Below are 27,274 nucleotides of genomic sequence, written 5' to 3'. Positions count from 1 at the left end.
TAACTCAATCATTTTAAAGTAGTTATAACTGCACCTGTAATGCCAGCAGCTTCAATAAACACTTCGATGAAATGATAATTAATGCAATGATAAGATGATGGTTATGTAAAATAATCCCTGTAATTCCACAATTCCCCCTTTTGACGTCTTCCAAAGACGTCACTAGTGAAGCGATTTCTTTCCAATATGTCTTCTTTAAACGGGCAACTGTCCAGACTGAAGAAGAGGCAGTTAAAGATTCTCAATCTGTAAACACGTTCATGAAAAAGAAAGGTGTGTCAGGAAAAACACAAAAAGCAGACTGTGTGCCGCAGGTGGCAGCAGAGCATTCGTCTGGTTCGCTGTGCATGAAGCCCAAATAAAAACTGTCCCCAACTTAAAAGTTTAATCTTTCAAAACAACACTTTATGCCACTTGATCCTAGCTAGATCAGGAAAGAAAGGATTTGTGCAGAGCTGATGAGAATATCTCTCAGACAGAGACTCGAGGCTGTGACTCATCCGTGAGAATGTGACTCACAACACCTGAGAAATGTTTTCTCCCGCTCCGGTTTCTGTTAGATACCTGCTGATGATGTCATCGCATCGCAGTGTTTCACAACTCATAACAAGGAAAAACATCTGCATGAACAACACTTATGTATTTTAAAGTGAAACTGCACCATTAGGTAGTTTCAGTGTAGCAACATGGGATTTCTAGTTATCTGCCACAAAATGCTGCGGGAACATTATGATGGCGGTCTTACAATAAAATACGTTGAGTATAATAATTGTAATTAAAAAACGCTTTTATTTGTTTAAAAGTAAAGTTTATGATATGAATCAACACCACATGACATGGCGTGTAGTCTATAGCCTAGGAGAGTTTGCCTTTTTCTACATGTTTTACACGAAACTCAACAAGCACGTCAGGAAAATATCAACACGGAAAACAGGGGAAAAGAGGGGAAAACACCTTAATAACCAGTTCCTTGCAGTTCCTAACGGACTCCTTTCTGTGTTAGTGAACCCCCAAACACTAAAAGAACTAAAAGAAGCGGAGGTTACATAGGAATTTAAAGGTTTTTAAAGATGTAATTAACCAAATTTTAAACCAAAATTCAGTTTAGATAATTTTTGACAAATATAACAAGATGATGACGTCACAAGGGGTGAACGTTAAATTTATTTATGATTTGAAAGATGAAAATATGTCAACAGAGACAGAGAGGGCAAATATGGTCATACCGGATTCAGGTGCGTTTCTCCCGACCCCTCCCCCCTCGCACGGCACCGCCTATGCAAATGAGCCTGACGTCATGAGAGTAATTCTCTTATAAATTTTACTGCTCAGGTCCTTCCTCCGACAGGTGGACAACAACTACCAAACGGAGTATAATCCAGGATAAGCTCTGCTTTGAATTTGAATTCAACTTTTAAGCGTGTGCTCGCGCTCGTTCGGTTCCTCGTCTCACCTGTGAGTGCGCGCGCTTTAGTTCCTCTCTAAAACAGGTTTGACCGGGACACACCTGCGCCGAGAAAAGGAGCCTTGTTGGGCGCGTCGAGGGCATTCTTCATTCGGTCTTTGACCTCTGCGGGAGACGGACGCATAGGAAACGGATAAACGAAGACTTTTTTTCTTCAAGTTTGATCATGAAAATGTGGATTTTTGCTGTTCTCGCCGCTCTCGCGGTCGGAGCCTCAGCTCAGAACTGTGAGTAGTTTCAATTTGATATAAAATTGTATTCGGCTGAAAAATCGCGCAGTTCATTTTGACGTAGATTTGATGGACGTTTTCACAAAAACAAACATTTTTAAAGTTTGAAGCAGCTTTATTTAAGACATAGAAAAATTAGCTTCCTATGAGATGTAGTTTTGCTTGTTTTATTTGTTAAAATATTGTAATTAGCCGCCAGAGTTGAACCAAAAAGCTGTTTTTAATGTAACACTAGCTAGTTCAGGTGGGTGGGGGTTGGGAAGGTTTGTTCCTCTCTGTGGGGAGAAACCAACGCCCAGGCAAACCTGCTGGTCTACCTGTACGAGCTCTAAAGAAGACAAAAGACTAAATCTTTTCAAACACTATCATACCAAAGATTCATCTTTCTATTGTATTCCAGCTTTATTTGTGTGTGGGGGGGTGGGGGGGTTTCTCCCTTTTTCTTTTAAGCCTCGGGAAGTCACAGTATAGTAATGTGGTTACATATTTGAGTACCTGTTAATAACCTGCTAGTATGGTGGGGTTTTTTCCTTTCTCTTTAGGTCCAAGTACATGTGAGACTATGAAGTGGGGTACATGCGACGGACCCCCATGTTCGTGTTATCTTCTGGTTGATAATGGTGTAAAACAGCCCATAAACTGCACAGCATGTAAGTTTAGAAGTGATAAACGGGCTCCTTCCTGTTTCATGTCCTCTGATTGAAACTCCAGCCTGCTCATGGTGTGCATTTTGTTTCCCCCTCAGTGGTCCCCAAGTGCTTCTTGATGAAAGCTGAAATGTACAGAGCTAGAAAGGGTATGAACACTCGCAGTATTGCAGGAAAGCCAGATGAGACTGCCATTGTGGACAACGATGGCATCTATGACCCCGAGTGTGAGAGTGACGGCAAATTCAAGGCCAAGCAGTGCAACGGCACAGATGTGTGCTGGTGTGTCAACAGCGCTGGAGTTCGTCGGACTGACAAGGGAGACCAGAACCTCAAGTGTGAGAAGCTGGTGGAGACACAGTAAGTGATTTCAATATAGTGAAGGATTGCTGTGAGGATGAATAGTTCAAATATTCAACATAATTTAATTTCTTTGTTTTTCCCTCTTCCAGCTGGGTCCGTCTTCAGCTGACACACAAGCAGGGGCCCGCCACCGTGGATAAAGACAAGTTGAAGACGTAAGTCCACTTCAGCCCTTATTAAAAGTTAAGAAGCATGCTGAGGCTGACATTTCCAGATCTCACCATTCTAATGTCTTTTTAAAACAGTGCCATTTCGACTGAACTTAACAAGCGTTACCAAATGAACCCCAGCCTGGTGAAGGAGATTCAGGTGAGTGAGAGTCCAACAAAAAACTGCTTATAATTTAGAACAAAGCAAAAAGCATCACTGCCATGCTAACTAACATCCTGTCATTCTACAGTATGACCCAGACGCTCGCATGATTGTGGTTGATGTGAATAAGGGGAAAGGAGACCGCTCATATGACCTGTCCAAAATGGCCTACTACATGGAGAAAGACGTACGTAGAACCTTTTTGTGTGTGTGTGTGCGTTTTGTATAATGGACCCACTGGCTAACTTCATCATGTCACATGACTTTCTGCAGGTGAAGATCCTGCCACTGTTTAATGACCAGAGCAGACGCTTTACTCCTTCTGTGGATGGGCAGACCCTGGAGATGGAGAATATCGTGGTGTACTATGTGGACGAGGAGGCCCCGACCATCACCATGAAGCACCTGACAGGCGGGATCATCGCCGTCATCGTGGTGGTGGTGCTGGCTGTGGTTGCTGGCCTGCTGGCTGTGGTGAGCGCATCTGCATGTCAGAAGTGTCGTTTAAAGAACGAATGTTAAAACAAAAAGCCATAATTTGGTTTCTTCTCTGTGTTTGTAGTTCTTTGTCCAGAAGCGACAGAGGAAGTACAAAAAAACTCAGGTGAGATAAACGACCTGCTGTCGGTAAATTCATCTTTTGAGAAAAAGGAAAAAAGGGTCATTGTATTAATTTTTTGTTGTCTGCTCTTTCCTCCAATTCAGCAAAGAGAGATGGAGCAAATGTAAAGCAGAGAGAGTGAGAAGAGTCGACGCATACAATCGCCTTTTTTGGATTACCTTGTTTTGTTTTCTTCGCTGTGGGAGTGTGCCATTTTTATCTTTTGAGACTTGCAGATTGTAAATGAATACTCACCTTTCTTTTTTTCCTTGTTGGGGTGTCATTACTGCTACAATTTATTTATAAATCATGTAAAGTCTTAAAGCATCATCCCTCTGGTCTACATGCCATATAAAGTACTGTGCATTTTTAAAGTGTGCCTGACATGCCTCATTTTAACATTAGAATTTAAATTCCACATAGAGTGTACAGTTTCTTACTTTCTATTGTGTTTGTTTGGATTGTTTTTAATAAAACATGCTTTAAAAGACACTGAAGCAGGTTTCTTGATGTTTCGTCTGAACTTTCCTGTATTTTTCCACTGTTAACAGACTAAATGTGGGGGATGGGTACAAGATGGAGGAAACTACTCTGAAAACCTCTGAACATGATGAGGCAATGATCGAAGCTGATTTAAAGTTGTGTGGGTTTTTAATTATTCTCCCCCCTTCCTCGATACTCCACCCCTCAGACATATTTTGGTGTATTTCCTTAGAAGCGTAAAGCCTCGTTCTCTGGGAAGATGGCTGCTCCGATAGTTGTTGTTCGTAATAGGCACTTTGTTTACAGGTGGCAGGTCTGCTGGAGATCAGCTACTGCACGGGTGTGGCAGGAATCATGTGAATGTGCTTTTCAGTAAACTTTTGTATGCTAAGCAAAACTCACAGATCTTAGTTTTGTGCTACTATGGCCAAGATGGAAAGGAGTTGTTTTTGTGTGTCACACTGCCTCAGGTGAGACAGACTACCTTTTATTATAGGTAGTCATTTCTAGCTGCGCTCAGTCATTGGCGACGTGTTGAACCTGTCGGACAGGTTCCATCTCAGTCACGAATGCATGCATATGCTTGTACTGAGAGTGCCCTCGGTTTAAAATGTTAGGGCAGGAATGATTGACTGAGTCAGGTGAAAGGGCCGAAGTCCAAGTGGACTAAAATGGCAGACATCTCATCAAACAGAAACTGTGAAGTTGGCATTATCTTTACATCTGAATATATAAATAAACCGCCTGGTTTCCTGTTGCAACATGTTTGTATTGCAAGAAGTATGTGGTTGGTTCTGTACAGCTGTGGTCTGTGAACCTAGCACTCGAGGAGGCCGTGCGTGTTTACTTTTTCAGTGTGGAGCCTTGCTGTAGGTTGGAGCACATTTGAAAGAATACTGACCTAAAGAAGTATACCTTCCTGTTTATTGTATGCATTTGCATTTTCAACATCAGCAGTTGACTTACTTTCTTTTAACCTCCGTCCCCACATAAAGCACAGTATCAGTCACCTGCTCTACCTTAGTTCCCTCTGGCCTCACCCAAGCGCGCTCCCGTGAGCCTCGCCCCCTCGCTCTAGCTCCATAGCAACAAGAGGACAAAAGCAGATCTCTAACTTGTTCAGCCAGGTTAGGTATCATATAGCTTCTCTCCTTTTACCCTCCCCCACCCCTCGATTCTGTGAAAGACTGCAGGAATGAAGGTGTGCCGCTTGCTGTGAGGTACCTGCTGCAGGTATCGACAGGTCAGTTTTCAGTTTGCTTCAGTGGGGCGAATTTAAAGCTTACTATAGATTTATACAGTTTCCTACAGGGTGAGGATTTTATATGAATGTCAGGGATTTACACCAGTGGCTCAAGCAAACTTTCATTTCCAGGACACAGGATTTAGATACAATGTATTCCATGTCACAAATAAATATTGATTATTTGATATTATTTGATGCCTGATTATTCTCACTGTATACTGGATCATGATAATACTAGGAGTACCTTACATTAAACTGTCATGCCTTTCCCGTTTGTCTTCAGGTTTATATCAGATTCGGTTTCGTGTTGTCTCACCAGCAAACAAAGAAAAACGTTACAGTTCTCTGGAATCTGCTCAACGACCAACGGATGTTTTCAACAACATGCTAAAAACACATTTCTCACATCTTCTCACCTTCTTTTTACATACTTTTAAAAAAATACACACTTCTTAAAGCTGAGTTCACACTGCTGAATTTTCCAAAAAAAGACCCCTTAGCCATTAGTGTGTGTGTGATTCTTTTTATTATCCACACCTTTAACAATTACAAGTGCTTTCTCATTCAGACTTGACACCCGTCAAGGCTCCATTTTGAATGTTTACTCACCATATTGTTTACTGGAAAAACGGGCAGTGGTGTTTCATCACTGTCTTCCAGTTTGACCTGTTCACAGCACAGTTTTCATTCACCTTCAACATTGTTCCTGATATGAACCGAGGATTTTTTCTCTCTCTCTCTGTGTGTGTGTGTGTGTGTGTGTGTGGAGGTGGAAAGTTTATGATGAATGCTTAGACTGGACTGGAACCTTCTGGGCAGAATAAAATGAAGCCAATGGAAAGTGCAGTTCCTCACATGGCCACTTGAGGCTGGATACAAAAGTGTTAAAATGTCAAACTTTGACTTTATAACAACTAAACAAGGAGGGTTTTTTTAAATAATACCTAAGATTTTATATGTTAATACCTAAAGTGGGGCAGCTGTAGCAGATGGCCACTGAACTGTGAGATGGACTCAGTATAGAGTCCGTATATGAGCAATCCTATTTATCCATATTGTATATTCTGTATCTATATATGTGTATATGTGTATATATGGTGTATTTATGCTTATATCCTTACTCTCATTCCCCTTATTGTATCTGTAACATGCAACTTCTTTCGGTGCTTTGCTACTGGAAACTGAATTTCCCAGAGGAACCCACCCGAGGGATTAATAAAGTTTCATCTAATCTAATCTAATCTAATCTAATCTAATCTAGAAGAATGTGTGTCATAAAGAAACAGCTGTACATAAAGTACACTTTTCCATACTTCCCCAAAAGCTGTCAAGTAACATTCTGAGTCGAAACCTCCTGCTGATTCAATCCACTGACCTCACGAGAAAGGCCTTATGTATTTGTACATGATTAAAGTTTTACCACTCTCCTGGCTGTTCAGTAACCAGGAGCACAAAGAGGACAATCTGGTCCCTTTATAACAACACAACCCACCAAGTCCACAGTTCTTTTTCTCACATCTACTGCAAAAAGGCGCACACAGCCCCAGATGAGGTGGTTTAAACACATTTTAAACAGCTGTGCTCCACTTCCATCTGGTTACCTGTTATTGCCTCCTGCTTTCATCATAATGTCCTTCATTATGCATGACTGTAACACTAAGAGTTTCACTTCCTGCTGGGGCCACTCTGCCCTACAGGAAGGCAGGAAACAACAGGCACCCTCTCTAAATGATTTTTTAATAACAACTGATCATTACCTCCTCTGCACTGTGCATTACTTTATAAAGGCAGAAATACAAAAATTAACTGAACACACAGAGAAATGTACCAGGTAACACTGATTGATAGAGACGTTTCAGAACATTTGCTCAGTCTGTCAATAAATACTGTTGATTTTTCTCCTTGGAGTGACAAAATGAAAGCAACACAGTCATTAGGGACACAAAAAATGTTAAGCAAAGCCTCTTAGTGCTTCTTGACCCTATTGTACCTTTGTATAAAGCCTTTAGCTCAAGTCTGAGCCACAGATCTCATCAAATGTTCTCTGAGGAAGGTACCAAGGCGCTACATGGTGATACCTGCAAATTGCTGCAGCCTCAGCTGGTCTGCGATATTAAACTGCACTCAACAGATATGTTTTGTTAGCGCCCGGCTTGTCACGAAGGGGTAACCGTTCCACTTTTCAGAATTTAGCTGGGCTAAAGTGCACAGATGAAACCATGCAGCTAAAGATCCTACATTTCTAATGTAAATTAAGACCAGGGTGTAAGTCTTTGTGCCATCACAGCAGAGTGGGGGCCTTGCTGGGGCGTCCCAGAGCTGGGGGGGATTTGCTCCTCAACTCTTTGCTCTTCAGTCTCACGGGCTGGGCCACCATCAGGGCCGGGGCAGAGAGGTGGTGGGCGGCGGCCTTCTGCTGATGTGCGCTGTTGATGTAACTGGAAATGAGGAGCGTGACCTCCCTGATCTGTGGACAAAACAAAAACAGGGATGCATTTCAGTTTTTGTACATCTCCTAGACTATATATAAAAGATGGACATGGTCTTTGCATCTAAAAAGTGAAGCCAATGCAGAGGCGCTTGTATCTGCAGGAGGGAAAGTCCTCTGTTTGCAGAGAGAAGTCGACTGTATAGAAGGAAAACAACCCTGATCTGTGACCTCAGATGGATGAAAGTAAGTTTGTTTGTGGTCCCAGTTGTGGGTTTCAGGTCTTCTCTATAAATACATTATCTATTGCCAACTTTGCATTTGTTTATAATGTGGTAAGAAATGCACAGCGGCTAAAGGAATAGCATTTAAGCCAAATTGTCAGTGTAAAAGATTCAAACATGAAGCTAACTCCAACACCAAAGTGTCATTAATGAAACATTTACCAGTCCCAAGACATTTTTATTTTGTCTGTATCCAAAGAATGTAGTACAGACATGAACGAACCTGTTTTTTTAATGTCAAAAAGACAGTAGCATTGTTTTAAATTAAAAAGACCAAATGTTACTTAATGGATAAGACAAGCTTTAGCTTTAAAAGAAGGTAAAACAGATGAACTTGTTTGAATCATGCAGTATTTGTTCTGCTGTGATTTCAACAGTTCAACAGTTTGTTTTCTGTTCTTCCCTTTTTCTATAGAGAACCGGAGAATAGAGGAACAGTGGTTAGCACTGTTGGTTTACAGTAAAAAGACCCTGGGTTCAAATCCACCAGCAGGCTGTGCGGAGCCTGCGTTCTCTACAGGTACTCCAGCTTCCTCCCACAAATGACCACAGACATGAATGTAGTGTTAACTGATGATTCTAAATTGGGTGTTGGTGTGGATGTGAGCATGCACGGTTGTCTGTCTCACTCTGTGTTAGGCCTGCAATAGTATAGACCTATCCAGTGTGTGCCCCGCCTCTCTTCTCATGACACCCTCCCCACAACCTTCGGCTAAGTGCAAGAAAATGGATGGATGTTAAAAACTAATAAAGGCATTCTTCAAAAAACACTAAACTCACACATTTTGTGATTAACAACAAAAAACAAAGAATTAGACACTCATCTTTTATATAATGTCTGTGTTATTTCTTTGTGTCGGTGCCTTTAATTTCCCAGAGAAATCTGTTACATTCTGTTTCACTTTGGTCGACTCCACTCATTACAGGTAATGAAGAGTCAGGCAGGAGTTAATTGTCTAACTTGTCCTGTTGTTTTGCAACATGTACTGACACACACTGAGATAGAATGAGTGGAATTAAAGGCAGCAGTGTGACACAGTTTTAACTTTTACTACGACAACAAATGTGCCATCCATTTTAAGAATACAAACTCTGCTTTGCCGTCTGGACTTTCGCCCTCTGGCACGACCGCGGCCCGCCCTCTCACTGACCTTGGAGGGGTCCATAGCAAACAGATGTTTCTCTGTAGGTTTGTCTTTGCTGGCGTTAGTGCCGACGTTCTGACCCATCACCAGCATAAAGTCCTGCTTGCAGCCTCCAAATGTCATCAGGTTCTTGTAGGAGTAGCACACCAGCAGTTTCTGAGTACCAGACACAAAAATAAATTGTGGTAACAGAATTCCGATTAAAAAATAGGATGTGAAATGTAAAAACTGAATTCTGGGCCTCAGTTTTAAGATTAAAGCAAACAACAACGACATCAAAAACGATGTAACACTCTGTGCTTTACATTATGATATTTAAAAGTGATTTTACACCGTATGCAAATGTTTACTTCTGGAGTTTGAAGAAACACATGACGACTAAGTAACTGTTAATCTGAAATCACGGCAGCAAAGCGGAGGAATCTTTCCTCTGCAGGTTTCTGAGACTGTGTTGCACAAAGCTGCTCACGATGGAGTTGTGCTCCAGGACGCTGATACCATCTTCATGTACAGCCAGCCAAACACGAACACCGGGCTCCGGAGAGGGCGTGATGGACTAAGGCAGAGAGAACAGAGGGTGAGGTTAGTTATGAGCATGTTTTCATGATGTGTCCAAAAATCCCCAGCACTCACTCTGTCAGATACTGTTTACACTGTAGTGGGAAACAATGCAAAGAAACCTATTTGGAGTTTTTTTCCCCTACTTTTTTCTTTTCTTTTCTTTGGAGCACACTGACACTTTATTTAGTTTACATGTTAGGCTCCATTCATGCTACTTCTTTGTCATTTGTAACATATATTCAGTATCTGAGATGATAAGATAAACCTTATTTACATTTACATTGCTCACCTCTGCTTCAAACAGTCTGGCACCAAAGAACGGCCACTTCCTGGCTACGGTCAGGTAGATCCTGATGCACTCTGGTGAACTTCGACCCCTGAGTGAGGCCCAGCGGGCAGAGAGACGCTGTAGCAGTTGTCTGAGGGAAAGCAGAGGACAAAATAGAGTTTGCTTTTAAAACATTTACAGTTTTGTAAGTCTCTTTTTGACCATTAAAGACTTGAGAAAACAAAGACAGGTACTGTATGATGACAAAAAAAACCCACAAGCAGTCACAAAGCTGCTTTCTGGGATGGAAACCTTGATGTTATAGGTGTAATAAAAGACTATAAAAGCATAAACAGATAATGTCCATGCACTACAAAGTAGGACGTGAGTTCAGATTTAAAGCCACTGTTTCTCGGGGTGTTTTGTGTCTGGTACCTGAGCTGCTCCTCAGATGTGCTCCTGCGGTAATGTTTGGGGTAGAATCTGTCCAACACCTGCTTCAGGTTCTGATTAGACTTAGTCTGGGCCGATCCAGAGGTGGAGAAGGGACGCTCAAAATCTCCAAATTCCACCTGTACACAGACACGGAGTGCAGGCAGTAAGTATTCAGAAATTCTTCACGCTCTGTTTCTCACTTTAATCCAGGAGTGGATACGACATATGTGGCATCATTCAGCTATAAATTACATAAAAATGACGAAAAATGTGTCAGATATCACTGTTTTTAGACCAGGGCCTGAGTTACACATGAACCATTACATAAAGCCAGGCCACATTACACACGCTGTAAAAGAGATATGAAACGCAAGAAGTGAGTTAAAAGAAAAATCACTTGATATCAGACCTGTGCGAGCAGTGCGGCCATTTCCAGAGCCAGCTCCTTGTTGACAGGAAAGTGTCCGGCTACGATGGCTTCATTGGTCTGATATGCCAGCAGTAACCTCTCCCTCTCTGACTCCCCCCTCACTTGGAGAGAGAAGTAAAGTCTGAAGATGGAGAGGAAAAGTTAAAGAGAACCAATATGAGGACAAAGCGACCGGGTGATAAATCCTCCTGAGAGAAACATGTAATCCAGGCAGTAACTCCAGTCCACATTTCCACTTTGTGTGGTGACAACAAATCCTGATCTTTATATGCAGTCTGCCTCTGATCCGCCATCTAGTTTAATTTACAGTGAAGAGCGATGCCATCAAGCTAACAAACTATTTTATCCCAATGAGCATTATTTCAGCACTGAACTGTTGAACCTGATGTTCTTACACTACCTGTTCTTGTAGGTGAGGCGGACAGTCCTGGTGTTTTCTGACTTGCCGGTGTGATGCTCCTTGGAGGCCTGCTCCCATTTGGAGATAATGTCGCAAATCTGCACATGAGATGAGACACCTTTGTGTGGGAAAATGCGGATTTTTCAATCTTCCTAAAGTAATCACCGCACGACTAAAAGGCGCACCTTCAGGCCTCCTTGCAGACAGTGTTCCAGCGACCGTCCAGTGGGGTCATCGGTGTACAAGCTGAAACCAGAAAGTCCCGTTTTCCTCATGCCGGTGTCCTGGTTGAGACGACACTGGAACTCGTCCACTGTTGTTGAGGCGTCAAAGCTCACCACCTACAGTACAAGGTGTAGGTGAACAAGGGATTAAATGCATAAGTTCAAGACGGCAGTGAGACGCAATAATCTAATCTGAGTGTGCAATGATTCTTCAGAGTTTTCAAAATAAATCCGGGTCAAACTTCAGCTCAAAAGAACAAAATTTCTGACCCAAATCATCTGCATGGTGTTAAACTTTAAATGCTGTATACAGAAAACTGTGATATATCGACACTGACTCAGGTAACACCTGTTAATGTTTAACAGGTGTTATGACTGGCTGATGTGGAAAGATGAATTGTTGTGCGCATGTGTGAAAATGCATCTACTTCCTGTCATAGCGACAGAACAGTTTTCTCTCTTCCCGCTGCTGACTCACTGTGCCGCGTTATTAGTGCCGATACAGAAATAAACTTCACAGACAGGAAAACACAAGACAAATGTTCTTTGATCTTCTGTTCTGTTAACATTATACATTAGATATTATGGATGAATATCACGAATAAATTATATTTGCCTGGTTATTCAATGAATAATGAAATATCCAACATCATCATTCTGGTGGTAACATCAAAGTTGCACTAATCATGTGCAGCATGACTTCAGTGCAAGCTTTCCTTTACTAATACAGGCACATAACAAAGGACATAAAAGTATAATCTAACATAGATTTTATATGCTGGCTTGGAAAGTTCTGGAAAATATATTTACATAGTCTCGCCAGCAATAATAATAGACTCAAAAAGAGATTTTTCATCCTCAATAAACAGATGAGATCAAAGGTTTATTTATTAAAAGACTTTTAAAAAATGTCCTCGGTATAAACTGAATTTATACCAACCAAGTTAATTTCATTTGATCAGATCCCTTTAAATGTAACATTGTACTTATGCAATAAAAATGTATGGAATTAAATGAGTTAAAGCCAGCATTTTGGGCAGAAAAGTTTTCATAGTCCATATAACACAGCAATCAACATGGACATGGAGTACAGATACTAACAGCAGCTTTGTCCCATATAGTCAAGTTAAACAAACTAGTAGCAAGAAATGCAAATTTTTACTCCGGGGTAATACAAATAAGATATCCAGAACAGATTTGGCAGAATTTGCCTTTTTTTTGGACGGGGTGATCATAAAGCAAATAAATAAAATGAGGAGCTAAAAGAAAGTTTAGGTTTCATTCTGAGAGGATCATGAAGCTCTGGACCAAAAACAATGTCAGTGCAACCTGTTAGTCGAGACGTTAGGGTGGATACTACATGGTTAACCTCAAAATGAAGGGAGCAGCGGGGTCATAACGATAACAAATAATTATCAAAGCTGTCAAATTAAAAAATATTAAAATTTAATTAAAATTAAAAATATCTTTTGTCTTATTTGTCTTATTTCTAGTCAAAATTATCTCATTACACTTAAAATAAGACAGAATCAGCTAAAGGGCAACATTTCAGTAAGCTAAAGGAACTTGTTTCAAGACAGTAAATCTTAAAACTAGAAAAAAACTAGACAATTTTCACTTATTTCATTGGCAGATTTTTTTTTACTTAATACAAGATATTTTAGCTGTGAAAAAATCTGCCAATGAAACAAGTGAAAATTGTCTAGTTTTTTTTCTAGTTTTAAGATTTACTGTCTTGAAACAAGTTCCTTTAGCTTATTGAAATGTTGCCCTTTAGCTGATTCTGTCTTATTTTAAGTGTGATGGGATAATTTTGACTAGAAATAAGACAAATACTCTTGTAAGATTTTGAGTTTTTGCAGTGTATGTTTTGCCTTTTGCTTTATTCTCTCACACAATAAGCTTGACATCGATTATAGACAGACACCAAACAGGTTTTCATAGCTTTGTTTGTTTTTGAGTCCAGAGCTGTTAATACATGTAAAGGTGATGATCTCATCACTTCCAGTATGTATAGGCGGGGACAACCAGGAAGCAGGTAGCGACAAAGGGAAACACACACACACAGGGGAGAGATGCAAGGTTAGCTTGATACTGGGTGGAGCAGTGAAGCGAAGAGAGCGACAATGGTGCGCCGAGGGACAAAGTGAACAGATAAACATCTCCGTGTGACTTTGATGACACCAAGGAATAATCATTGACATTTTTCTCATATCAGAGATATTGAGTGCACATTGGGAGAGTTAGTTAGCAAGAATCAAGCTGCGTGGATGAGTTAGTTTCACTCAACCATCGTTTAAACTAGGGAAAAAAAGCACATCCGCACAAAAAACAAGCAGACATCAAAAACAACAACCACAAACAGAGCCACAGTTCATGTACTGCACGGCTCCAGTTTAACATTTAGGGCAGCGGTCCCCAACCCCCGGGACCCCGGACCGGTACCGGTCCGTGAGTCGTTTGGTACCGGGCCGCGAGAGCTGAGGCTCAGGTGTGAAATGTATGGTTTTCAGGGTTTTTATCGGTTTTCAGGGTTATTTTGTTATTGTTTTTATCGTTAACTCGGTTTTCCTGGGTCTTTTCACGTGTGTAATGAATAAATCTTCTTTTTTTCGGTACCAGTACTGGTTTTATTTTGTTGTATTTATCCGCGACACCTTAAAGGCCAGTCCGTGAAAATATTGTCGGGCATAAACCGGTCCGTGGGGCAAAAAAGGTTGGGGACCGCTGATTTAGGGCACGGGTTCCTGTTTATTGCGTCACAAACAACTTGACATTTTGAACAATTCTGCACTTCCTGTAGGCACAATAAACGGGATATCTGAGGACTTAGATGTACACAGGTCTGTGCAGAATACGACCTAAACGCCTTAATGTGTAAATAGTTCTTTATTGAAAAGCAAAAAAAGGAAAAAAAGGAAAAGTGAACAGGGAGGGTCTCACATCGGGCACTAACCAACCATAAAGAACATAGTTCTGGAAAAGTGATACTCAGTAGCATGATTTTATGAGGTTAAAGGTAGAAAAGCAGTGGATCCTTGTATAAAACACCCTTCAGTAGAGTATCTGTCAGTGGGGTTGGGCTATCATCTAGTGCAAGAAAACATTACAGAAGTGACTCTGTTACGGTTTATTAAAGAGCCGAGGCAAAGGTCGAATGGCTTTCAAACTTATACCATAATCCTGCACAACTGTAAATCCATGTAACTGGTTCATGTGACTCACAGCATGTGATTTAAAATGGTGTATATGGATTCTTCTACTGTCAGTTGAAAAATAGCAGTGCTCAAACTGCCACATACATCATGTCGCATTAAACTGTTAGGACTGGAGGCAGGCAGCCATTGATCGTTGTTTTTTCTGTGTAGTGAGTGACTATTATACCTGGTATGTATTGTTGAGGAAGTGCACGGGCACACTGAAGGGCAGGGAGTGATGATAGGGATTCCTCAGAAGAATCGAAAGAATCTCCATACGGGAAGGCCTGGCCTGTCTCTCGCCCTTCTGCTGTGTCCGCTCCATGGAGCGCTGGCAGTAGATGGTATACTTACCCACCTCTGTCCTGAGGACAAAATGTAGCCACGCTTTAGTTTCACATACATGAACATTTTTATAGCCAAAATTCCCTGAAAGCAACTCAGATATCAAAGCAAGGGAAATGAAAACGCCCATCAGTAAAATAAAAGAGAAAGAGAATAAATATGTACTTATGACATAACTCGGTCTTTCAATCCCAAAATACTGTATAATTCCTGGGAAGGAATTATACAGTATTCCTGGGAAGGAAGTAAAGAAGTGCTCAAGTGCAAAGAGCATATATATCCAGATGGTACATACACAGTACACTGGTTGTATTTTGTGCTTTGCTTCGTTGTGTCAGTTTTCAGGGCCCCTGTGTTTTCTCACCTGGCATCTGCATGTCTTTTGAGGTGGATCTGGAGCAGCCAGAGGAAAGGGTGCTGAGGCAGAAACAGTCCCACACACAAGGCTAGAAACTGCCAGCCCTGGAGAGTGACGTGCAAACACTCAGTCACCACATCTTTAACAAACTGTCACATGCATGACTCTGTGAATTTCTATGCAAGACCACAGCTGACAGACTTAAGACTGCATAGTTCCCTTGTTTCGTAAAAGCATAAAACAAGTGGCCATACTGGATCCTGTTAATCGGCTACACTGAGTTCATTCGTGTAAGGGATGACTGAGCTGTGACACAGTGTTTTGGTTTTTAGCTGAATTAGACATCAGCACACGCTGGAATCTGATGTTTCTTTTGAAAGCGTCTGCTGTTCTTTCTGCCCTCTGACAGTATTTCTGGTATTTCTGGTTACTGGCTATGGAAGATTACCACAGAGTGACGGAGAACAGACAGTCTACAAAACTCTTCTGGTTTTCATGCCAGCATAAGAGAGGCAAGACTCTCTTATGCTGGCACTGTTTTAAAATTGATCCGTATAGTAATAGATACTAAAAGATCTCCTTTTAGGCAGTTTTGATATTCGTTAGGTCAATGAACCCTGATGATACCACGCCTTTTTTGCCAGCCTTTCCACTTAACAATGCATACTGCTGCTGCCACTGTGTGGTGAGAATGCAAACCTGCAGGGGTCCCGGATGGCCGTGTGGCTGCCTCTTGCGGGTCTGCTTGATGAGCTGGCAGAAAAACTCATTCTGAAGCTCGGGGTGGGCCAGGCACACCTGCAGGGCGCTCTGGGCCAGGGAGACGTGGTAGTCGATGGCCGGAGCATCGATGGCCACATTAATGAAGAGCTGACAAGTCTGAGAGGCGGTGATGGAGTTTAAAAGAGAGAAAATATTTGTGATACAATTAGTTATTTGATAGAAGAAACATTCAGTGACCACATTTTTTATTTGAACATGTGGAGGTTTGTGGTACCTTGAAGAGTTTCACTGCCTCTGTCTGCAGAGCTTGTGAGGGCAGGGTGGTGAGAGGAAATGACAAGGCTTCTTTGCTGAAACACAACATGGGGTGTCTCCAAATCTGAGAGTCTGAAGGCAGGTAGGAGAGTGGGTTATAAGAATAAAAGATGGAAGGAATAAAGGCAAAAATAAGCCCAAAACAAAACAACCAGACGGAACTTCAAAGGACGTAAATGGGAAAGCTTAGAAATGACTAAAATAAAAATGAAAGCTCAAATTTAACTTTGTACTTCCAAAACTGAACTAAACTGAGTCAAATTTGTCAAAACAACCTTCAATAACAGACAGTGGTGCATGCATTTTTATTATTGAGCTTTATTACTGTACTGCTGTAAACGTGACCTGACAAATAACGTCCCTACATTAATAAGAAAAACAAAAATGAAGCAGGAAAAGTTTTGCAGAATTTACAGTCTGTTGACAAAAAAAATGCTCATTTGTGCTGAAATTCAACTGTGACTCTGTGCAGAGGACAGCAAGTCCTACTGTATTTCACACAAGTCTCCCTAACTGCAGAGTCCAAAATGAGGCTGCAGTTGTCGAGCTGTTACTGAATGACTTTGAAAAATAAAACACTGTTGAAAGAAGAACAATCTTTGCTTCTACTTAAGAAATTCCGGAGCTAGAGTTAATTTCTGTCCCTACAAGTAAAATGTACCCTCGATGTACACTGTAGGGCTATTTAATGTCCCTAGGGGTAACTGTGTGTGCACCATTTTGACGACCAAATAAAATAATATGTTCACATGCAGTAAAACGTGTGCAGGACACAGTTTGTGGTCAGTAAAATACAGAAAAAAGACAAATATAATTTAATACATTCTGATAAGTTAGTAATGTCACCTCAAACATAAGAGGTCAAGGTTTGAAACTTTATGCCAGTGTCTAATTTAGCAATTCACTCAGTAAGTGCTTTCTATCACAGAGTCACACTCCAATAAACACAACCTGGGGTTCACTATCTTGCCCAAGGATACTTAGTCATGCAGACCAGAGAAACCAGGGATCAGACCGCCAACCTTTCAGTTAGCTGATGACCTGCTCTATCTCCTGAGCTAATAGTAATCACAAGGGCAAAAATAGCCTTATTGTACCTTAAGGTACAATAAGGTACTTAACTTTCTGAGTCCACGTCTTCCTTCACGTCTCACTAAACATGAGGGCTCATTTAACTGGTCACACAGTTTGCAGTGAGAAATGTTTCTTTATTTAATTCAGACTTCCTTATTAATATTACATCAGTATGTTTTTTTGGTTATTCATGTGACGAAAGACATTTTAAGTCGCAATAAAATTATCTGTGGATGAGAGAAAGTCTGAAAACAACTGCATCAAGTAAAACAAAACTATAAAACACAACACAAGACAAAATCATTTGTACTCACTTGGATCTCCATCCAGCTGGAAGAGTTTTCCCACCAGTTGTTCAAATTCAGTGCCAACTTTGCCCACCGTAGTGCCTGCCGCCACAGACAGATGGTACAGCCATGACTCCTACACAGTGATCCCAGAGACACGTGAGAAAACATCACAACAGGAAACATAATATGCATAATCATCAGTTTGTAGTTTAAAATTGACTGGATTGGTTTTAGCTTCAAGTAAAATACAGGAAGCCCCTCTCATGGAGCTGCTCTCAGTCTCAGAGCTCAGGAGCAGATTTGTTGCAGTAGAGAAAAATGACTGTACACATGAGCTTAAACGCCATGGTCAGAAGACACACGGGTCTGCCTGCCTTACAGAACAGAAAAGTTCAACCTTTCAGTCCCGCGCTGACCTTTTCATGGCAGGATTCAACGAGCAAGTAAGTGGGTCCTTGCTCCTGTGGGTGGATGGCGATGGTGAAGGGTGTCGGCTGTAGGCCTCGCCCGCATGCCTTCAGGTCGTCATCTGAATCTCTTGACCTGTCCACCTCCTCCACCCGAGCCTCCCACAGCTTAATCTGACCCAGTGGGAACTGGAAACAAAAGCAGACGTGCGCTCCACGTTCAGTGACAAGTAACAGCTCAGGTCAGTTTTAAATTGATCACCTGCTCCTGACAAAGGCTACAGATGTATTTCTACAGATGCACACCTTGTCCTCTTGGCTGCGAAAGTAGTACAACGTTTTGCCGATCAGAGCACACCAAACCCGCTTAGAGTAGCCGTGTTTCACCTGCAGCAGAGGAAATACAAATCGGAGCGTAAAACACAGAAGTTTGTGAAATATTGTGTTACACGTAAAGCCATTTTTCTCTGTAGTTTTAGGAAATGAGTAAACTTTGATGCGGGGACCTTGATGAGCAGTCCCTTCATGCCAGGGCGAATATCCGGCTGAGTGAAGAGAGGACTGGCGGCTTTCAGCCTCAGCACGCTCTGCAGGACCCGAAGCCACTCCTCGAGCAGGTTAGGAGAGTCCGCCTTCAGGTAGTAAACGCGCTTTCCTGTTACTATCTACACACAAGGATAAATAAAAGCCCAGGTGGACGTGAAAATGTGAAGGAAAGGATTTAAAAGAAAATAAATTCAAGTCTAGAAATGTTAGATGATTGTGGCCGTTCATCGAAGACCGAATACCTGGAGAACTTGTTTGCCGTCGCCACGGGCGATGCTGCTGGTGGCGCTGATCTTGATCTGACCCTGAGGTTTCCTGATCACATCGCTCTGTGGAAGAATCAGAAATCCTAATCTTGTTCAGAAAAAGTAGATGAAGTGATACTGTCTGGCATAAAAATCTGCCAAATCAAACATGCGGAGCAGCCGAAAGTAGCTTTTGTTGTTGAAACCAACATACCGGTGACTTATAGTAGAGCAGCTCTCCATCTTTGAGGACAAACCAGCGTCTCTTCCAGGTCTTCTTCCAGGTTTTGACCATTTTCAGCAAATAGCCTGACTTCTCCATTGGCTCCTAAAGGTTGTGACACTGTTCAGTTTTATGCAGTAAAACTGAGAACCGCTAATGAAACAGACCTGAGAAATTAACTAAAGGTTGGCTAATGAGCCTTAGGTTCAAAAACATGATGTCATCATGCTGTGTGCAGAAAAAACAAAGTCAATACTCATATAGCTTTTGAAGGTAGTAATGTTCAGTCGCATGAATTTCTAATCTTAGAGTTACCTCAAAGACTTCAGTTGTAGTTTTCTTATTAAAATTAGCTTTAATTGATTGACTTAACCAGTCAGCATAGTTTAAAGCATGGAAACTAACAACAAAGTGTTGAGCGTGTCAGAGGTAAAGCGATCTGTCACTAACACTCTTGCCGTTGTCACTGGGTGAACAGCAGGTTTTGGGCAGTTTCTGCTCAGGTTCAGAGCACTCCGTGTCAGTGGAGTAAGCATCAGGAGGGATGGCATAGTCACACTCTGATGTCATCGACGCCACGGACACAGCTTGAAGACAGTAAGTTCACACATGAAAAACAGAGAAAGACAGTCTTTGGAGGTGAAGAATTAAACAAAAAGACTTCTTAAATCTCCAGGTCCTGTGATAGCCACATGAGACTAGCTCCAAAAATGAGTCCATCCCCACAGATATCAATCTTAAAATCTGTGTTGTCAAAAAAAAAAAATCAATTCTCAAATACAAAAAATTATTATTATTTTTTTTAGCTATAAGCAGTTAGCCAATAGCTACAAATTTAGCCTGTGGTTCACAAGCTAGTGCTCTATGGGAGGGTTGTGTCAAATTAAACATGCAGAACCATTCACTGTGTCAACGATAGCCACATTAGCCATTTAGTTATAAATAAGTTAGTAGCTAGTAGCTATGGCTAATAATAAAACTATAGCATTAGTGTGCAGCAAATGTTATTAGTCATGCCTGTCTGTAACATTATAACAGATGGTATCAATTTAACAGGATAACATAATTATCTGGGTTTAAAAACTATTCTGCTTCTCTTAAGGACTGAACCTGGCAAGTGTACTAACAATTCAAAAAATGGCAGCTGACCTTAAGTGGTCAGTTGGACTCATAGCCTGTCTAATTCAAGTATTTTAATTAGTATGGTACTAATATAGATCTGTGTGATGCTCTTACACAGTCTATGGTCACCGGGGATACAAAAAAGTAAAAATGGGGAAGGTCACAATGTAAAACTAGAGGCTATGTCCATCTTTTATATTCAGTGGTTGTTTGTACCTCTCTTGAGAGAGCGTGGGCTGCCTGGGCTGCTGTCTTTTCTGGAGCTGGAGGAGGTGTGGGAGCTGCACAGGGAGCCGTCCTCATCTCCTGAACTAGATGACTCCTCAGAGCTTGATGACTCATCCGAGAAGGGACTGCTGCTCAGCAGAGTAGCTTTCTGCAATTTGAAAATGGCACACACTCAGAGCCATATACTGGATATTAAAATCCACTTTGGTGACACAATTACTGTTAACTATAAAAAAAAGCACTTTCTTTTCAAGTTTACAAGTGATCAAATAGACAGTGAGGGAGTGTACATGGCTGTAAAACTTGCTGTGTACTCTTATACTTACCCCCTTCAGAGTAGTGTAAACTGGTGTAGTCATGTTTTTATAGATGAGTGATGTGTACATTACAAAGGCTGGATAGGAAGACTGAAGGGATGGGTCTAGGACACAAAGTACAGTTTGTTTATTAGAAACCACTACAGCAGACTAAGCTGTCAACGAAGTAGCCAGACACTCTCTTACCTTTGTTAGACAGGCCTGTGCATGAAGTGTCAGACAGTCTGATTCCTGATTTAGCTACAGCATATATACGACTTTCCTGAAAAGAAAATGTGCTATGCCATTAGTCAATTTTAAAAACAAGTCTGCCATTAAGAATAGAATAGAATAGAATAATCCTTTAATTGTCCCACAAGGGGAAATTTGGTTGTAACAGCAGCCAGAAAGACACATATACAAACAAACAGTACACAGAACAGAAACATACACAATTTTTCTTACATATTTACATTAAGGACAATTAAGATAATAACATTCAAAAGCTGATAACTGTATACACTATATTTATTTTTGTATATCATCTCCCTTCAGTATATGAAGGCAGCTCCTGGTTAATAATCTGAGCAAGAGGTCATTTTACCTTTAATCTGACTCTCTCAGCTGTTTATGAGTAGCAAAGTAGCAAATATTTCAACAACCTGCCCATTACTTTAATTTGCATCTTAATTTAATACATATTTATTATCTTTTGTGACTTTAGTGCTTTTAACTGTTATTTTTACTTAAAAATTTCAAATGTTACTACTTTGAGCTTACTACTTTAGCTGATAGCGCATGATTAGCTAATACTTAATAGCCATTTGTTTAGCATGGTTAAAGCTAGCAATTTAGCTAACAATTTTATCAATTCAGTGAGCTAATTTAACTTTTTGTTTATTGTATATCCAGTAATTTACTAATATTTATTTTGACTGGATATTTTCTTTTACTATTTATTGACTTTAGGCTTCAGTTAATTTTCAGTTTAAACCTGCTTAGCCGCCCCATTGCTAAGACGGCTTTCTAATTCTAATCACAGAAAACTGCTGTTTTCTATTTGAAACCGTTCTGTTTATGCACATTTACAGCAGATGGCAGTGTAACCAAAAGAATTACAAACATGGAGAAGTTCCTGTACTTAGTCCAACACTTGTAGAAGAAAATATGTTGTTAAAATTGTAATGTTTCACATGAAGGACTTTATTTGTGTTTCACAGTAGTGTAAAATATTGTTTCCTTAATCTAGAAAAAACAAATTCTGTAGAAAAAAATTAATTGCCTAAAACATCAGCAGCTTTCCAATGTATTAAGGATTAATTTCTGTAAGAAACAAATGTGATTTCTTTATCCATACTTAGCTGAACATTGGGAATTTGTTTGGGAATTTGTTTGGGAATACCAAATTTGCAATTTAAAAAAAAACTTGGTGTGCCTAACATGAACCTTGGGCAGTCTTACCCAGGAGGGGAGCCTGTGTAAAGGTGGAGTAGGAGGTTTGCTGCCAGGTGTGGTGCTATCACAGTCTGACCTCTCTGAGCCCATCTCTGTCCCAGGTTCAGATGAATTTGGTGCGGATGGCACGGTGGTTGCTGCTTGTGAGCCGGGAAGGATTTCGGGAACTATGGCTTTGCCCGTTTCCATGCCAACCTCCTGCTGTGCGTCAACATCAGTCTCCTGAGGCTGGAGGGGGCGCAGCATGCTGAGTGCATTACGCGTTTGGCCGTGTGCTGCCTCACTGCTGATTGACGGCTGGCTTAGGTGTTTCTTGGCCAGAGACACGTTCATCAACCCAAACCCTGTGGGAGTCCTCAGGCGGGGCTGTTTGGGTGAGGCAGGGTTGTCTTTTGGATCCTGGGGCGGGTTGGGCCGTTTAGGGGTGAGAGCTGGTGTGAGGATGGGGCTGGGAGTGTTAGGTTCACTGGAAGATGATGAGGAGTCAAGTCTCTGTGACTGGAATCGTTTGTTGAGCTCCTCAGAGGTGCAGTCCTCCAACTTAGCCGTGCATCCCTCCTCCTCTTCATTCTTACACCCTGCTAGCGTTCCATCTGATGACTCCAGCAGGCTAAAGCTGGGGCGCTCTGTACGCTGCATGTCATCGTCAAACAGAGAGCTGCTGTCATCTGAAGCTGTCAGGTAGGTCTCGCTGCTGGGCCGGCTGATCTCCAGACCACACGCTCCGCTTCTGCTCTCACACACTTCTTCCTCCACTGATGCAGCACTGGAGAGCACAGACAATACACGGCGGGACTCGGGTCCACATGCATTGCTAACAGAGCTTTCAGGTGCACCGTCATCCTCTAGCGGAGAACACAGCAGTCCAGTTTGGCTCGGTTTATGGCCTTCACCATCTGTCACCGATGAGGCTGTCTTCTTACTACTCTTATCTGCCAAAGAAAACATAAAAATGTGCAATAATTTCACATCTGGTGGACCACGAAAGACGAAGCATTTGAGATCTTTCTAGATTACAGTACAAATTTAAATGAACTATATATTTCAAAAAAAGAAAGAAAGTTAAATAATTCAAATTAAATAAGTTAATTGAAGGATTATTAGTTGCCCCCTCTTTACTTTTGATCTAATTTCTCCCCCTCATTTATTTTCTGGTGAATTTGCAAATCTACGCTAGTGCTAACGTCACAAACAGAAATATATCTGACAGCTCGGGTGGAGGCAGCATTCACCATGCAAACCTGACATCTGTGTTCCATCTGACCAGTGCAGTGTGCAAAAGCACAGGAATAATCATTTACTGTCAGATCCTGACTCATCCTTTTCCTGTTTGCCCTGTAATGCTGTGTATTAGTTAAAGTGACTATTATATATCGCAAGACTCAGACACTTCTGATCTTTCGGAGTCTCATTAACTACATTTTGACAGACATTTCAATGTAAAACTCAGAAACACTGCAAGGCGCTTTAAATAGTATTTTTATTGGCCGGATTTTATATTATGGCTGACTTGCAGGATCTGAAAGTGAATCTAAATACATATTTAATGAGGTCTGCAATAATAAGTGTGTTCACGGGCCAGATTTACTAATGCTCTGCACCACAGCAAAAACCTCTTTTGACTTTGAAAAGCTGCTGTCAGGATTTAATGAAGAGATGTGGCATCAGTTTTGCAGCAGATGTTTTGGTGGTTGGTCTTTTTGTTTATCGATTTGGAGTTTCCCTGTCAGAGCACAAAACTTTGTGAGGAGAGTATTTAAATGAAACACACAGTGTGAATCAATAAGTTCGGCACGTGTTATTTTTGTTGTGAGACTCATCTTGACTGAAAGTATGATCAAGGAACTGACCTCACATTGTCTCCGTTGTTCATTCAGTGGAGCTGGTTTCAGTCATTGTGCAAATGTACTGTTTATAAGGTTGGGGAAACCTGCAGTCAGCTGAGACTGAAGAAGTCGCTATAAAAACGTTACGTCCACATGAACAGAATCAACCTTTTGGCAACAGAACTGAACCGTTTCAGATTTTCAGAGTTCAGTACATGATTAAAACGTCTCTGTGGGTCTTTTATCAGCAGTGCGCACACAGAACATTTTTTTCACATAATGAGAAAAAAACAAAAACCTGCTGTTATGCTGTATTTTTTAGGTTAGTTATTTTTAAACTGCTGATTTGCGCTGGTCTTGGTAAAAGTCTGGTTATTATTGTAATGTCTCCGTCTCTTTCTTAAGGGGTGGCTGTAGCTCAGGTGGTAGAGCAGGTCATCTACTGATCGGAAGGTTGGTGGTTCGATTCCTGGCTTCCCCTAGTCTGCATGCCAAATATCCTTGGGCAAGATACTAACCCCAAATTGCTCTCCGATGCATCCATCGGAGTATGAATGTGTGTGAATGGCACTTAGAACAATGTGCTTGTGCGAATGTGGTGTGAATGGGTGAATGCACAAGTTGTGTAAAGCGCTTTGAGTGCTCAGATGAGTAGAAAAGCACTATATAAGAACCAGTCCATTTCCATAATGTACTGGCTGTATCTTTGTCTGTAAGTTAGACCATTTTTTGTAGATCACCTGCAGAACTTTCCAACCCCATTCGTGCAAATCTGCAATTGCCGCATCACACAAACTCCCCCCAGTTAGTACATCCTCCCCTATGTGTGAAAGCCTTTCCTGTGGCTTCCCTCCAGGTTCCTTTCTGACCCACCTGACACACATCACTGATCACTGAGCAGCAGTATATTAACTCCAGCTCTTCAACCCACTTTTAGCCTCTCTTCAGGCTTTTTTTCTGGACCTTTGTGCCCAGGAACACCATTTCTTAACTGCTTTGTTTTGAATAAAGCTTTCAGCTCTCGCTCTTCCTTTAAAACAACACTTGGTTTATGACCAAACACTAGGAAAACCAATTCTTGTTCTCATCAGCCTCTGTTATGCTGTGTGTTTATAGCTAATTAGTGAGTGTTGGCTTTCTAACACACTAAAACCAGTTTGGCAAACAATGTTAATACAATTCCAGCACCACATTAAATAGATCTGCACAATTATGACTGAAGAATCTTAGTATCTCACAATGTAACTATATTGTTTCTTCACATTCTTACTCTAACAATCAGTGATGTTATTATGTTATATAACTATCACACATTATTATTATTATTAAAAGTCTCCAAATAGCCCATAAAATACTCCAGTGGCAAATACTTTCCTTAATACAGCATGACTATGACCTCACTCAGATAGTTACCATCCTGTGTCCAGCTCTGCCCCGGAGTCCCATCTAACCACTCACAGATGCTGTTTTCATTATCCATAGCTGCGTGACTGTGTGGGGACTTACCCGTTTTGTCCCTGGCGTCTGTCTCCCCCTGCGTGCTCAGGGTCTTCTGGGACGGTGCTGGTCCAGTCAGGACCTGCGGGTTCTTCCCTCTCACCTGAAAGCAGCCGAACGTCAGGCTGCTAAGACGCTGGGCTTCACCTGGCCTACACAGGGCTCCAGCTCCACCCTTGCACTTCTGCTCAAAGGCTGCAAAAGCAGCAAACAGTCATGCACATACTGCAGCGTGTGCTTACAATGTATTAGCATTTATAAATCTATTTTTGCTAGTAGCAGGCATTTAGGAGTTTTAACCTGCATATAACTTGCAGGTTAACATGTTCCAACAAAGTTCCAAAAGCTTATACCTTGTATTTGTTTTTGAAGCTCCAAAATCTGAGCCTCCTGTTGTTTGTTGGTTTCTCTTAATGCTGCATTCTCTACCTCAAACTGAAGCACAAACATGTTCTCACATAAACCAGCAACCTCATTAAATACTTTAACTTATCTTCCAGATTTCCGTCTCTTTCTTATCTGTGTTTTAGGAACCTTTACAGCTGACATACACACAGATTTACCTCTGACAACTTCAGCATCACCCACTCTTTGATCTTAGCTGCCTTCTCTTCCACCGTCTTGGCATCTTGAAGGCGGAGCTGTTTCTGTTGAAAGAAGTAAAAATGAGCCGTCTGTCTCTCTGGGTGAATATATTTTGGAACATGAAGAGCAGATCGAGACGAAGCAAACAGAGAACAGGGCGGGGAAACACAAATGAACAGTAAGAAGGTTAAAGATGGTGTTCATAGAGATACATGTGGTATTAAATAAAAAAAGGGGATTATGAATTACTCCACTGGCATCACATCTGTTGAAATTCTTAGTGCGTGTGCTTTTTTTTACCTGCTCCTCCAGCTGCTGCTCCAGCTGTGCGATTACATCCTCCTTCTCCTGCACTAATGCCTGCAGCTCCTGGCACCGCTGAAACAGACGCACCTCTGAGTCTCCAGACTGACCATCTGCTGCTTTGAGCTTCTCCTCCATCCACTGCATCTGGAATCATCACACATGCACTCACATAATTGCATTCTGATGCGCCGAAAGGAAAGACAAACAGCCGAACTTGTGTTTCTGGTCCTCACCTGCTGCTGAGCTGTGAACGCCCGTTTCTCTGCATCGATCACCTGCGTCTCCAGTTGCTGAATCTGGAAAAGCAAATATTTTATTTCAACTGGACTTTTTTTTCCCTAAAAAATCCTAATATCTTACTAGTCTTGTTGCATCTTAATACAAGGACCACATAAACCATACAATAACCCCGTCCGATCTAAAATTAGTAATCAGTTTCCTTTCAGTGATCCAGACTGCAAATGTTTGCAAATGCATAGAGATGAAATATCCACTCCACTCGAGGCTGAAGCCAAACACAACAGCACCAAATAAAGACAAAGAAAGTCTCGCATGCCTAATGAGAACTCCACTCAAGATAACGCTGCCACGCTAGAAAGGAGCAGATGCGATTCAGCTGGGTTCTGTTATTCGAAGGAATGTTTCTATTCACATAGATTCACATTCATTTGCAGCCATTTTTAACACAAACTACTGAGATTTTAAGCAACCTCC

The 27,274-nt window shown here is 41.4% G+C and overlaps 2 protein-coding genes across 5 annotated transcripts in view; one reads left to right on the top strand and one right to left on the bottom strand.

Annotated features, from left to right (window-relative positions):
• Positions 1-1,328: 1,328 nt before the first annotated feature.
• Positions 1,329-4,110, top strand: LOC116321312 (tumor-associated calcium signal transducer 2-like). 2 transcript variants are annotated; one of them, XM_031741109.2, is made up of 9 exons: positions 1,329-1,692; positions 2,238-2,345; positions 2,441-2,702; positions 2,795-2,860; positions 2,951-3,014; positions 3,106-3,204; positions 3,291-3,470; positions 3,580-3,621; positions 3,723-4,110. In XM_031741109.2, exons 1-9 carry the CDS (start codon positions 1,632-1,634, stop codon positions 3,744-3,746), a joined length of 906 nt encoding a protein of 301 aa, XP_031596969.2. In that variant the 5' UTR covers positions 1,329-1,631; the 3' UTR covers positions 3,747-4,110. The 2 variants fall into 2 exon arrangements, with proteins under 2 accessions (XP_031596969.2, XP_031596968.2); XM_031741108.2 differs by having other exon boundaries at positions 1,330-1,692; positions 3,291-3,491.
• Positions 4,111-5,854: 1,744 nt separating this feature from the next.
• The window catches only part of plekhh2 (pleckstrin homology domain containing, family H (with MyTH4 domain) member 2), a 35,426-nt gene continuing 14,006 nt past the window's right edge, over positions 5,855-27,274 (bottom strand). For 2 of the 3 annotated variants that reach the window (XM_031741133.2, XM_039622063.1), the window contains 28 exons: positions 26,794-26,856; positions 26,555-26,704; positions 26,233-26,316; positions 26,023-26,104; positions 25,679-25,864; positions 22,353-23,278; positions 21,099-21,174; positions 20,922-21,016; positions 20,584-20,743; positions 19,696-19,832; positions 19,237-19,350; positions 19,020-19,106; positions 18,738-18,896; positions 18,538-18,618; positions 18,241-18,420; positions 17,849-17,957; positions 16,420-16,532; positions 16,122-16,301; positions 15,429-15,526; positions 14,907-15,084; positions 11,484-11,639; positions 11,299-11,396; positions 10,878-11,019; positions 10,469-10,605; positions 10,055-10,184; positions 9,674-9,760; positions 9,211-9,360; positions 5,855-7,814 (listed from right to left, as the gene is read on the bottom strand). In XM_031741133.2, coding sequence (XP_031596993.1) covers positions 7,629-7,814; positions 9,211-9,360; positions 9,674-9,760; positions 10,055-10,184; positions 10,469-10,605; positions 10,878-11,019; positions 11,299-11,396; positions 11,484-11,639; positions 14,907-15,084; positions 15,429-15,526; positions 16,122-16,301; positions 16,420-16,532; positions 17,849-17,957; positions 18,241-18,420; positions 18,538-18,618; positions 18,738-18,896; positions 19,020-19,106; positions 19,237-19,350; positions 19,696-19,832; positions 20,584-20,743; positions 20,922-21,016; positions 21,099-21,174; positions 22,353-23,278; positions 25,679-25,864; positions 26,023-26,104; positions 26,233-26,316; positions 26,555-26,704; positions 26,794-26,856 — 4,344 coding nt within the window. In that variant the 3' untranslated portion in view covers positions 5,855-7,628. The remainder of the gene's footprint in view (positions 7,815-9,210; positions 9,361-9,673; positions 9,761-10,054; positions 10,185-10,468; positions 10,606-10,877; positions 11,020-11,298; positions 11,397-11,483; positions 11,640-14,906; positions 15,085-15,428; positions 15,527-16,121; positions 16,302-16,419; positions 16,533-17,848; positions 17,958-18,240; positions 18,421-18,537; positions 18,619-18,737; positions 18,897-19,019; positions 19,107-19,236; positions 19,351-19,695; positions 19,833-20,583; positions 20,744-20,921; positions 21,017-21,098; positions 21,175-22,352; positions 23,279-25,678; positions 25,865-26,022; positions 26,105-26,232; positions 26,317-26,554; positions 26,705-26,793; positions 26,857-27,274) is intronic. The other variant, XM_039622062.1, reaches the window with a different exon arrangement.

Source organism: Oreochromis aureus, linkage group 13, assembly GCF_013358895.1.
Source record: "Oreochromis aureus strain Israel breed Guangdong linkage group 13, ZZ_aureus, whole genome shotgun sequence".
NCBI classification, from domain to species: Eukaryota; Metazoa; Chordata; class Actinopteri; order Cichliformes; family Cichlidae; genus Oreochromis; species Oreochromis aureus.
The sequence above is the reverse complement of the archived record's forward strand: the minus strand, read 5'-3'. Positions and strand labels throughout refer to the sequence as shown.

Coding starts and splice junctions, on each gene's coding strand:
- LOC116321312 (XM_031741108.2), top strand. CDS start 1,632: ATGAAAATGTGGATTTTTGCTGTTCTCGCCGCTCTCGCGGTCGGAGCC. Junction 3,205..3,290: donor CCTACTACATGGAGAAAGAC/GTACGTAGAACC, acceptor GACTTTCTGCAG/GTGAAGATCCTGCCACTGTT. Junction 3,492..3,579: donor TTGCTGGCCTGCTGGCTGTG/GTGAGCGCATCT, acceptor CTGTGTTTGTAG/TTCTTTGTCCAGAAGCGACA.